At 45.2% G+C, this 11,721-nt stretch overlaps 1 protein-coding gene across 2 annotated transcripts in view; it reads right to left on the reverse strand.

Annotated features, from left to right (window-relative positions):
- Positions 1–2,145: 2,145 nt before the first annotated feature.
- The window catches only part of CHRM3 (cholinergic receptor muscarinic 3), a 522,646-nt gene continuing 513,070 nt past the window's right edge, over positions 2,146–11,721 (reverse strand). For both annotated transcript variants that reach the window (XM_049646064.1, XM_049646065.1), the window contains one exon: positions 2,146–5,056. In XM_049646064.1, coding sequence (XP_049502021.1) covers positions 3,265–5,037 — 1,773 coding nt within the window. In that variant the 5' untranslated portion in view covers positions 5,038–5,056 and the 3' untranslated portion in view covers positions 2,146–3,264. The remainder of the gene's footprint in view (positions 5,057–11,721) is intronic.

An 11,721-nucleotide genomic window follows, 5' to 3' on the forward strand; every position in this document is an offset into this window, starting at 1 on the left:
GGTGTGTGTGTATGTGTGTATATGTGCTTGTGTATATGTATGTGTGTATGTGCGTGTATATATGTGTATATGCATGTACATGTATATGTGTGTGCATGTATGTGTGTGTGCATATGTGCATGCATGTATGTGTGCATATGTATGTGTGTGTGTGTGTGTGTGTGTGTGTCGGGGGGTGTTCTTCATGTGTGGTTTATTCTAGGCTTAATTATTTTGCTCTTTCAATTAAAGCGAATAATCGTGAAAGCTCTCTGCAAACCTCACTTCTGTGGAATAAAATGGTTTGAGGATAAAGACACTTTGATCTTATGGAAATGCTGAACCCCTCCTCTCATGACATACCCTTGGAGAGCTGCACGTGTAGCCCTGTCCTGTTAGAAACACTCTTACGGGGCACCTGGGTGGCTCAGTCGGTTGAGCGTCTGCGGTCATGATCTCACAGTTCGTAGGTTCGAGCCCTGCGCCAGGCTCTGTGCTGATAGTTCAGAGCCTGGAGCCTCCTTCAGATTCTGTGTCTCCCTCTCTCTGCCCCTCCCATGCTCATGCTCTCTCTCTCTCTCTCTCAAAAATAAATAAATATTAAAAAAAACCCCACTCCTACAGCTTTGACTACATATCCTGATTCCCTGTATTCGAGAGAGTCGAATTTTCCTTCTCTGGAAACAACCTAAGAGTTGGCCATACCTTTCTATAAACACAGTCCACAGATAGCACTGAAAAACAGCTTTCACCCATAAGAGATTTAAAAATGGTAAAGGGGAGCTAGAGTGTTGGATTTGATACTTTTCTGCCATTATCAGCGTTAGAGAAAGGCAAGGAGAGAATCATGTTCAAGAAGAACCGTTAGTGACCTTCGCAGCTTGGCCAAAGCTCGGGGGTTTCTCCATTTCTCAAAATCTAATCGTCTCTAATTTTGTTTGAAAAACAGGCTAACAGCCCTCTGGGAAAAAGGCAGGATATCAAAAAGATTCAGAATGATTGAAGCCCTGGGACACTCGAATCTGCATTCACGCATTTATTATTAGTGCCAGGCCAATGGGAGAAGTAAAATATGGATGTGGTTGCTCACTAGACATTTCACAGGTGGATCACAGAACATTCTGTAGTCTGTTCTACACGTTAGAAAATGGTCTCTGGTTTTTCTTGTTCTTTGGTTGAATGTGGGTCAAAACAAAACAAAACAAAACAAAACAAAAACCATCATTCTTTCAATGACACTGATCTGCTTTTTAACCCTTGTCATGTGACTTCAAATTTGCTCCGTTCAGGGTCCATCAGGTATCAAGTAAAGAGTGGTTTTCCACACTGACATTAACGTTACAGTTGGCTTTTGATTGCCCAGGAGTTAGGTACTTGCTGACGCCAACGGGATGGCTGTCTTCTTCTTCCCGGCCTCATGAAAGCCCAGTTCCCTGCACGTGTCGCTCTAGAGGACCTTAAACAGTCTCTTGCAAGGGACACCACGGCTGAAGACTGAAGAGTAATATTTATCAACATTAAATAGACGGGTGGTGAAATATGCATAAATATTTCTTCATAGAAACGTAACACGAAATTAAATAGTTCAGCAACACGCACACCACTGAGTCCACGTCCGCTGATGTTGCTCGTAAACACCAGCTTACACTGAACACAAGCAGCTTCTGTTCTGGCTCCGGGTCCACGACACGGACGCCCTGTACAAGGTGAGGTTTCTCCTCAGCCCCCCCCCACCCACCCCCCCGCTCCCCACACGGCCCCGGCAAAAGGAAGGAGAAGGAGCCCCGACAATTACAGCAGCGACGAAAACAACAGCAACGGCAGCACCCCTCCCCTCCCCGCCAAATACAACATTTAAGCTTTTGGATCAATTCGAAGGAGATACAAAAATCGTTGTCGCGAAATGTAAGGAGATCAATTGGAAGCGATACTTTCCAGAGTGCTAATGCTTTCTTCAGAGGACACGCGAGTTCCTGAACCCCACCGACGGCTGGGTGAAGGTCACAGAACGAACCAGAAAGCACTGGCCACTGCTAAGTAACACAGGTGTGAGCCCTTTTTTGTTTGGAAGGTGCCAGGTAGCAAGAAATCCAATCCCACGCTCTCCTCCCCTCCTCGCACACCCCCCCCCCCCCCCCCCCCCCCCCCCCCACAGTGTCCCTTTTTGCTCTGCCATCTATATTGCTGTGTGTGACATTCAAGCGTGACACTAGTACTGAGTTTCAAGCAGTTTGGATAGCAGACATTTCGTTTGGAAACATTCAGATTTGAATGACTGAATTCAAACAATGTGCATGTGGTTCGTGTTTTGAGCTCAGAGGGGCCCCAGTTGGGTTGAGCTCTGTAGAGAACACCAGCAAAGGACGAGGCTTATGCTCACGAGCCTGGGCAAGCCGTGGCCGCGTAGGACCTGACTCTCAGGGGCTGGCCTCTCTGCTGAATATTCCCCAGGGTGGTTTGTGGACAAAGAGCCCTGGTTTCCAAAACATTACACTGGGTTTATTTCACTTTTATGTTGTGTTAGGATCCTAGAAAACTTCAGTTACCAAAGTACTGAAAACATATTGCAGGAATAATTTGCCAGCTCAGCGATTCCCACTCTATTATATACACTATGTGTGTGTGTGCAGAAGTCTCTCTCTCTCTCTTTCACACACACACACATATATATATACGTCTATATTTTTATTTTGTACGAGACTGGAACTGCACAAAACAGTACTTGGCAAGAATCAAGTCCACAAATAGAGTTTAACAACACACCAGAGAAGACGGAAGCTCTACTGGGACAAGAAGGTTCAGCTTTGCATGACGTAATTTCAGAACCACGGGGTCACTAGCCTGACGTGTTCCACGTGGAATCCTTGGAAAGGACGTGGCCAAGTGTGTCGGCTAGTTACGCTCATCTGAGATGCCAGCGCTATTGGGAATTACAAGAACCAAGCAGATCAATTTGGGTATGTAATTGCTACGAAACATTTTTTTTTTTTCCTTTCTTTAAGAAAAAAACACTTGAAGTCTATTTAAGAATAAATCTTTTTTTTTTGTTATACACTTTTTTTTTTTTTTTTTTTTTTTTTTTTTTTTTGCTGAATTGGTATTTGACTTTCTCTATTAAAATGGATTTATTCAATGGGTCAGTGAACAGGCAGCTCCTTCCATATCTGGGTGATAAAAACCATATTCATCATGCCCAGAAATCGCCCCCGCCCTCGCCTCATTCCCTGCTAAGGTCTGTGGGCCGACGTGCGTGCGTTTGGTCACCGCGATTGGTCAGACCCCACTCTACGAGGCCTGCTCGGGCACGCGCTTGTGGAAGATCACGGACTGTCTCTGCTGATACTGCTGCCTGCGCCTCTTGCGTTTGTCACACTGGCACAAGAGCAGCATCTTGAAAGTGGTTCTGAATGTTTTGTTGCACAGGGCATAGCACACGGGGTTCACGGTGCTGTTGATATAGCACAGCCAGTAGCCCAGATTCCAATAGGTTTTGGGGATGCAGCTGTCACAAAAGGTGTTCACCAGAACCATAATATTGTAGGGGGTCCAGGTGATGATGAAGGCAAGCAAGATGGCGCTGAGGGTCTGGGCCGCCTTCTTCTCCTTGATGAGGGACATCCGCTTCCGCTTGGTGATCTGACTTCTGGTCTTCAGAGCAAACCTCTTGGCCAGAGTGGCTTCCTTGAAGGACAGGGGGAGGGTGGCCGTGGCCTTACCCACCGAGGAGTCGGCCTCAGAGGTCTTGGCTGTGTCCACGGCTGACTCTAACTGGACGGGAAGCTTGGAGAAGCTTTGCTGGAAACTGCCGCCATCGTCCACGCTCTTCTGGGTCTGCAGTTTGCCGGCCTTCCTCTCCAAGTCCGGCGCCCCCAGCTCCTCGTCAGGCACCCGCAGGTTGTCCGATGAGGGTAATTTGGTGGAGTTGAGGATGGTGCTGTGGCCGGGAAGCTTGAGCACGATGGAGTAGATGGCCCTCGTCTCGGAGCCGATGTCCTCCTCGTCGGAGGAGGCCGAGTTTTCCAGGGAGGCAGCAGCGTCGTTGTTGTTCCAGCTGTCGCTGCTGCTGTGGTCTGCGTCCATCTGCTCGGCACTGGGCTTCCAACTCTTGGTGGCGAACCAGAAGTGACAGCGTCCGTACTTCCTCCTGGCCGAGCGTTTCATACTTTGCTGTTGAAGCTCATAGCTGCTGCAGCTTCGAGAGCTGCCCGTGGGGTGGACAAAGTTTTCCGCCTCTGCTTCTGTCCCCGAGGCTTGCAGGCCGGCGAGCTCTTTGGTGCGTTTTTCAGTTTCCTTGTAGATCCTCCAGTATAAAATAGTCATGATGGTGACAGGCATGTAGAAGGCAGCGATGGCCGTGCCGAAGGTGATGGTGGGCTCGCTGAGGAACTGAATGAAGCACTCCCCTGGGGGCACAGTTCTCTTCCCAACAAAGTACTGCCAGAACAAGATGGCGGGGGCCCAAAGGATGAAGGAGATGACCCAAGCCAGACCTATCATCACACCGGCTCTTTTTGTGGTTCGTTTGGCTCGGTATGTGAGTGGCCGCGTGATGGAAAAGTACCTGTCGAAGCTGATGACCAGAAGATTCATGACCGAGGCGTTGCTGGCCACGTAGTCAATGGAGAGCCAGAGGTCACAGGCCAGGTTCCCTAAAGCCCATCGGTTCATGATGATGTAGGTAGTAAACAGATTCATTGAAATGACCCCAATAATCAGATCAGCACAGGCCAGGCTTAAGAGGAAGTAGTTATTGACGGTCTTTAGCTGCTTGTTGACCTTAAAGGCCACTATCACCAGGATGTTGCCGATGATGGTCACTAAGGCCAGCACGCCCGTCAAGAAGGCGATGAAGACCACTTGCCAGATGGTGTGACCTCCCAGAGGGTCATTGGTGGTGCCATTGGGAGAGGAGAAGTTCCCAGCTGCTCGAGAAATGTTGTAGCTGCCAAAGTGGGTGGCCGTTCCTGGGGGCAGCCCTGCATCCGAGGGGCCGTGTACCCAGGGGGAGCTGATGTTTGGAAACAAAGGCGAGGTTGTACTGTTATTGTGCAAGGTCATTGTGATTCTCTGACATAGTCTGGGGAGATAAGAGAGAAAAGACCCGGTTAGGAAAATGTCTGCCTTCGTTTGGTTCTTTGCATCGACTGAACACTTTAAAAGACATGGAGACCTCTTACGGGATGCTGACCCTCAGGCAGGCTAGAGACACCAAGCCCTTCCTCTTATTTTTAAAGGTGAGGAGTCTAGAGCAGGTAGGCGTTGATTCGTTTGAGCACAGTTAGCTGGAGGCATGCACGGAACATTGTTCTTTCTCTCCACACTGTCCTTACTTTTAAGAGTCTGCCACCTACACTCGCACGTAATGCTGTTATCCAACAAAATCTTCCTTGTCTTAGTTTAAAGAGAAGGGGGAAAATATTAGATGCTCCTGTGATACTTATCTAGCATAGCTTTATCATCATGCTACTCCAGACCCTGATGTCCCTCATCTGAATTTTCTCCACCTGGGCACTTACCTATCCCAGGCTGCGGACGTAAGCAGCGTTAAAGAGGTGCCCGAGCACTGAAGCCTCACCAGCCTGAGCAACGTCAACCCGGAGCAAGGGACGAGATAAGTGTAAATGCCCTCACATTGTGTCCCCTCTTCAAGACACAGATAGGAAATAGCGTACTGGATCTGTGTAGTGGTTGGTAACAGTACGCAAGGCAGCTGCCATATGCTTGATAATAGGCAGGATCTTTACCAGAATATTCGGAACCGCCCAAACTGGTTTTGGATATTTCCAGTATTCGTAGATATTTTAAATTCAGCGATGAAAAAGTATTGTAGCACCACGCATGCACATTTGTGTACAAATAGTTGCAAAATTGCAATTAGTTCTTTTCGACACTTGTCACCAAGATATAGAAATGACTAAGAATCATTACAATTAATGCTTCACCAGGAAGACCCCCGTGCTGTCACAGGAAACCTTGGGGGAGACCTGCCCCATCCTCTTGGAGCCTCTGGGGTCGTGAGGCCTACAGATGCTCACGTCACCAGCCACTGTGGACCTGACTCAGTCCATCATTCCTCAGTGGGTGTCATTCTATGAATTCAGTGTTTGCTGATCACAGCAAAATACTACTGGGAACACTTCTGTTGTGTTTAGGCTCTTGATTTAAAAAGCGTTCAACCGGGGGCACCTGCGTGGCTCGGTCGGTTAAGCGTCTTGACTCTTGGTTTCGGCTCAGGTCATGATTTCACGGTTCGTGGATTCGAGCCCTGCATCAGGCTCTGAGTGGAGAGAGCACAGAGCATGCTTGGGATTGTCTCTCTCTCCCTCTCTCAATCTCTCTCTCTCTCTGTCTCTCCCTGCCCCTCCCTCACTCTCTTGCATGCTCTCTCTCTCTCAAAAATAAACTTAAGAAGAAGCGTTCAACTGTAAGCTCTTACATATAAAGATGTGCACACGTCACACGGTAAGAGTCCTGACTCAGGCCTTTAGACACTGCAAGTCAGAGTCTTTCAATGGAGAGCAGTCAGAATGACACGTAGCCTCTTGGGGTGGCCTCAGCCTGTAGCAGGAAGACCTTGTAGTCCCAAAGGTGTGGGTTCAAATGTCGGTTCAACTACTTTCTGGTGGTGGGATCTTGGGTATTTCTTAACTTAAAAAAATTTTTTTAATGTTTATTTTTGAGAGAGAAAGAGAGAGCATGAGCAGGAGAGGGGCAGAGAGAGAGAGAACACAGAACTGGAAGCAGGCTCCACACTCTGAGCTGTCAGCACAGAGCCCGACATGGGGCTTGAACTCACGAACCATGAGAACGTGACCTGAGCCGAAGTCGGACACTTAACCTACTGAGCCACCCAGGCGCCCCTGTTTCTTAACTTTCTTGAGTGCCAGTTTCCTCACTAAAAAATAGGAATGAAACATTCTGCATAATGCAATAAACCATTGAGAAATTTAACACAGAATTCCATAGTAAGTGGTCAAAGAAATTTTGTTTCTCATCAAAATATTTTAATACGTGCAAAGAAAGTACTTAGTGCAGAGTGTGGCACACAGAACGTGCTACAGAAGGGTAGTGTCTAGTGTTGCTTTACTCTTCTTCTTACGAACAGTGAGCTCACTTTGCTTTCAGGATGCTCAAAAAGCTCAATTTAGTGCAATAATAGTGATTAAAACAGAACATATATTGGATACTTCCTATGTGGTACACGTGCAAATTGCCGTATGTTTTCATCTCGCTTCATCTTTAAAATAATCACATTTTACAAGAAACTGAGACACAGAGAGTTACTTGTCCGAGAATCAAGCTAATGAGTGACGGAGGAGGGGAGCAGAGATTCATTCATACCCAGACAATCTCGAGCCCACCACCTCTGTGTTCCACTGGGATGTTTGCTTCCCACCAGCCTGTCCCAATGCTGCGTACACCTGGCCTGACTAGCTGAAACTCTTGATGAACCTCTTTCAAGTGGAATTAATGTGTATTTAAAGATCAATGAGCTACCATTTGTCACCTACGAGGCAAAATATAAGTGATTTGATGCATGGAGTATTGACAACAGTGTGAAGGAAATAATTTCACGGTCTTGGCTGCAGGGTAAACTGGTCAACAATCCGAAAGGTAATTTAGCAGCATGTGTCCAAATAATGCACAAATTCCAAGATTCCGGAAGCTGACAGCGTGTGCCTGTAGCATGTATGTATTGTGTGTGTGTGTGTGTGTGTGTGTGTGTACTTACACATAAAATACATAAATGGTTGGGCATACAAAAGCATACACATACAATTTTACATGCACTTACATTCACACACATATACACATGTATTTACTTCAGGACTATTTGAAATTGTAAAAAAAATTTTTAATAGTCTAAATGTTCTAGTGTATTGTTCTATTACAGAGAAGAAGAGTTTAAGAACTCCTGAATACCCAACAATAGCACTACTAGGAATTTATCCGAAAGATACAGGAGTGCTGATGCATAGGGGCACATGTACCCCAATGTTTACAGCAGTGCTTTCAACAATAGCCAAATTATGGAATGGGCCTAAATGTCCATCAGTTGATGAATGGATAAGGAAGATGTGGTTTGGGGCACCTGGGTGGCTCAGTCAGTTAGGCACCATGACTTCGGCTTAGGTCATGATCTCACAGTTCGTGGGTTCAAGCCCTGCGTTGGGCTCTGTGCTGACAGCTCTGAGCCTGGAGCCTGCTTCGGATTCTGTGTCTCCCTCTCTCTGTCCCTCACCCATTCACGCTCTCTCTCTCTCTCTCAGGAATAAATAAACATTAAAAAAAAAAGAAGACGTGGTTTTTATATACAATGGAATACTACTTGGCAATGAGAAAGAATGAAATCCTGCCATTTGCAGCAATGTGGATGGAACCAGAAGGTATTATGCTGAGTGGAATAAGTCAGAGAAAGACAGATATCATGTTTTCACTCATATGTGTAACCTGAGAAACTTAACAGAAGACCATGGGGGAGGGGAAGGGGAAAAATAGTTACAGAGCGGGAGGGAGGCAAACCATAAGAGACTCTTAAATACAGAGAACAAACTGATGGCTGATGGAGGCAGTGGGGGAGAGGGGGAAATGGGGGATGGACCTTGAGGAGGGCGCCTGTTGGGAGGAGCCCTGGGTGTTGTATGTAAGTGATGAATCAAGGGAATCTACCCCCAAAACCAAGAGCACACTATACACACTGTATGTTAGTCACCTTGACAATAAATTATATTAAAAAAAAGGAACATCTGAATAACGCATAGATGAAATCTACCGCACTGCACTAACTGCCAATCATAGGTGATGGAAGGGGTCCTCTTCTTTATTTATTTTCACCTCTCTGGGTTTTATTAGGTGCAGTCAACTCATCCTTATCTCCAGCTTTCTCTCACCGCGGGACGTCTGTATTCGGGAAGCGAGACTTGCTGTTTGGGTACTCTGTTGCATTTACGGTTCCTTCCCAGATCCATATGCAGAAGATCTGTTTCTTCTCCCTCCACCCGGTTCCCAGCTTCCCATAGGACTCCTAAAGGTGTCTGCCCGTCTTCCCCATCACACTCGCACCCATACGGGTGGATGAGAACGGATCCGTCTCGAACCAGACACCTCAGCTCAACGTCCTGTCTCTGAGGTTTAACAGCCATTTTCCCCCGGGGAGTCGAGGTGCCTGTCCAGTGTCCTCCGCTGCATGTGCTCGGATGAGCGTTACTTTTTTCTTCTTCACATCATCACCCGTTGTCATGCATTCCTCCTCTTCCTCACGTACCCCTGCTAATTTTCTACACACTGAGTGGCTTTTATCTCCCCAGCGTCTTCCATTCCAAAGCCTCCTGGACATAGCAGCAAGGTCCACGCTTGAGCTGCATTACAGCGAATGTCATATTCCTCCCTTCTTCCTACTCGCCCTCCCCACCCCAGCCCCTGCTGTGTGCTCTGAATCCCACATATCCTCTGCACCACCTTTCAGAATTCTTAAGAACGCTAAGTCTCTGTCATCGTGTCCCACGGAATTGATCATGTTCTGTACAGTTATTTTCACAGCTTCTGCCATGCTGATTTTCTCATACATCATGATAATGGCCAATAATCCCAGTGCTTTGTATTTGTGCTGATGGTACATCTGTCTTCGTTCATCTTTGTTTCTTCTTGCCAATGTCATGCAGAGGCTGTCTACTATGTGTCTCTCCTTCGGCCATTCTTTTAGAAATGGCCTGTCATCCACAGTATGTAATTTCTGGATGACCATCAATCATGTGGTCCTGACTCCTCTACCTCAGCAATGGGCCTGAAGAACATGCAAACAGGAGCAGCAAGAGTAAATTTAGGGAACTGATATGCGTCCTGGAAAGGGAGGGTAATTCTGTGTTCCTGGGGATTTCTAGGTGCCGGTGACCTATTTATATCCACGCGGAAAACCTGAGAAGCAAGCGTAGAGCGGAGATATGGGGGAAGGAGAGAGATGGCAGGCAGTGCGGAGCACAGAGACGGCATGATCATGATGTCTTCTCAAACCTGGATGGAGCCACTCCTGAGGTCAACCCCTCCTCCTTGACCTTGCAGGATATATATGTGAGCCAACCATTATCTTTGTGGCTGGGGCTACCTGAGATAGCTTGCTGCCGTCTGCAGCCGTAAGGGTCCCAATTAACATAACTGTCACCCTCAACATCAACACTTCTCATTAAGCCACAACTAGCTTTAGGCCATTATGAGTGGTGCCATTGAATTCAATGACTCAGGACTCTCCCCTCCATGGGCTTACCCCCCGATGAGATATGGGATATGAATAAAATAGTTTTTAAAAAGCACAAAGTGTTTTAGGCAATGTCATATTGCTCCCCGCAGGTAATCACATTACGTTTGTAAAAATTCAAGAGCAAATTAATTTGCTCAGTTGACCCATGTTGATGAAGAAACACGTAGGAATTTAAAAAATATGCCTGAGATCAATTCTTTTTGTTTGGCTCACTTCATCCTGGGAATCTGTGGCGCACCACAAGTTGTATAATATTCCATTCTAATTATACTTTGTTGGAACACAGGATATAAAAGAAACCAGAATTGAGAGAAGACACCCATGCATAGGACTATGTCTCTATCCCGGGCGCATTAAATACTCGTTCTGGTGCTGCTGGAGTCTATGGGCTTCTTGATTAATCACTAGAAACCCTGTGAATCACAAACTATCAGGCGATCTTTGACTTAAGTTCTTTGGCATATCTACCAGCGGCCATTGTTCTCTTTATAATTCAATGCTAATTCAATATCTAATATCCCTTAAAAGTTTCAGATATGTGCTTTTTCTTATTTTAAAAATATTCTAGTCTCTGTCCATCATACCATGGATATAGATTATGAACTGAGCAAAAATTTTACTGTTGCGAAAGAGCCATTCACAGAGAATAACCTGTAGTTACGTGCTCTCCCCCCTTGTGATACAACATCGAAAGGACAGTAATGAGCACTGGGTGTTGTATGGAAACCAATTTGACAGTAAATTTCATATATTAAAAAATAAAAAAAAAAAAGAAGCAAAAAAAAAAAAAGACTTCATCAACTACAGTCTATTTTGAGTTTATAGTTTAATTCAGAATTGTATTAAATTGACATTTTGCATTTGACTTAATTTTACATTAGTTTGAAGTAAATTATTTCATTTTTGGATTCTGGAATTTTGAACCTTTACTGTAATTGTTAACATAACTGCCGTGAAATATTTGAATAAAGATGGCAAAAAAATAAAATAAAATAAAATAAAATAAATAAATAAATATTTATAATTGTTAGATCTTCTTGTTGAATAGTGTCCTTTGTTATGACATATGCCCTTCTTCATCTTTTTATATTCAGTGGTTTAAATCTAGTTTGTCTGATATAAGTGTTGCTACTCTGACTTCCATTTGCATCATAAATTTTTCTCCATCCCCTTACTTTCAATCCTTGTAGGTCTAAAATGAGTTTCTTGTTGGCAGCATATGGATGTAGTTTGTTTGTTTGTTTGTTTGTTTTGTTTTGTTTTTAATCCATTCTGACATCCTATGTCTTTCGACTGGAATGTTTAGTCTGTTTACATCAGAGTAATTATTGATAGATATATAATTAGTGCCATTTTATTACTTATTTTGTCATTGTTCTTGGAAATTTTCTCTGTTCCTTTCTAGTCTTTGTCATTTTTGGTCTTTGCTTCCCACTCAAAAAGTCCTCTTTAATATTTCTTGCAGGACTAGTTTAGCAGTTGCAAAC

This window comes from Panthera uncia, chromosome D2 (genome assembly GCF_023721935.1).
Source record: "Panthera uncia isolate 11264 chromosome D2, Puncia_PCG_1.0, whole genome shotgun sequence".
Lineage (NCBI taxonomy): Eukaryota > Metazoa > Chordata > Mammalia > Carnivora > Felidae > Panthera > Panthera uncia.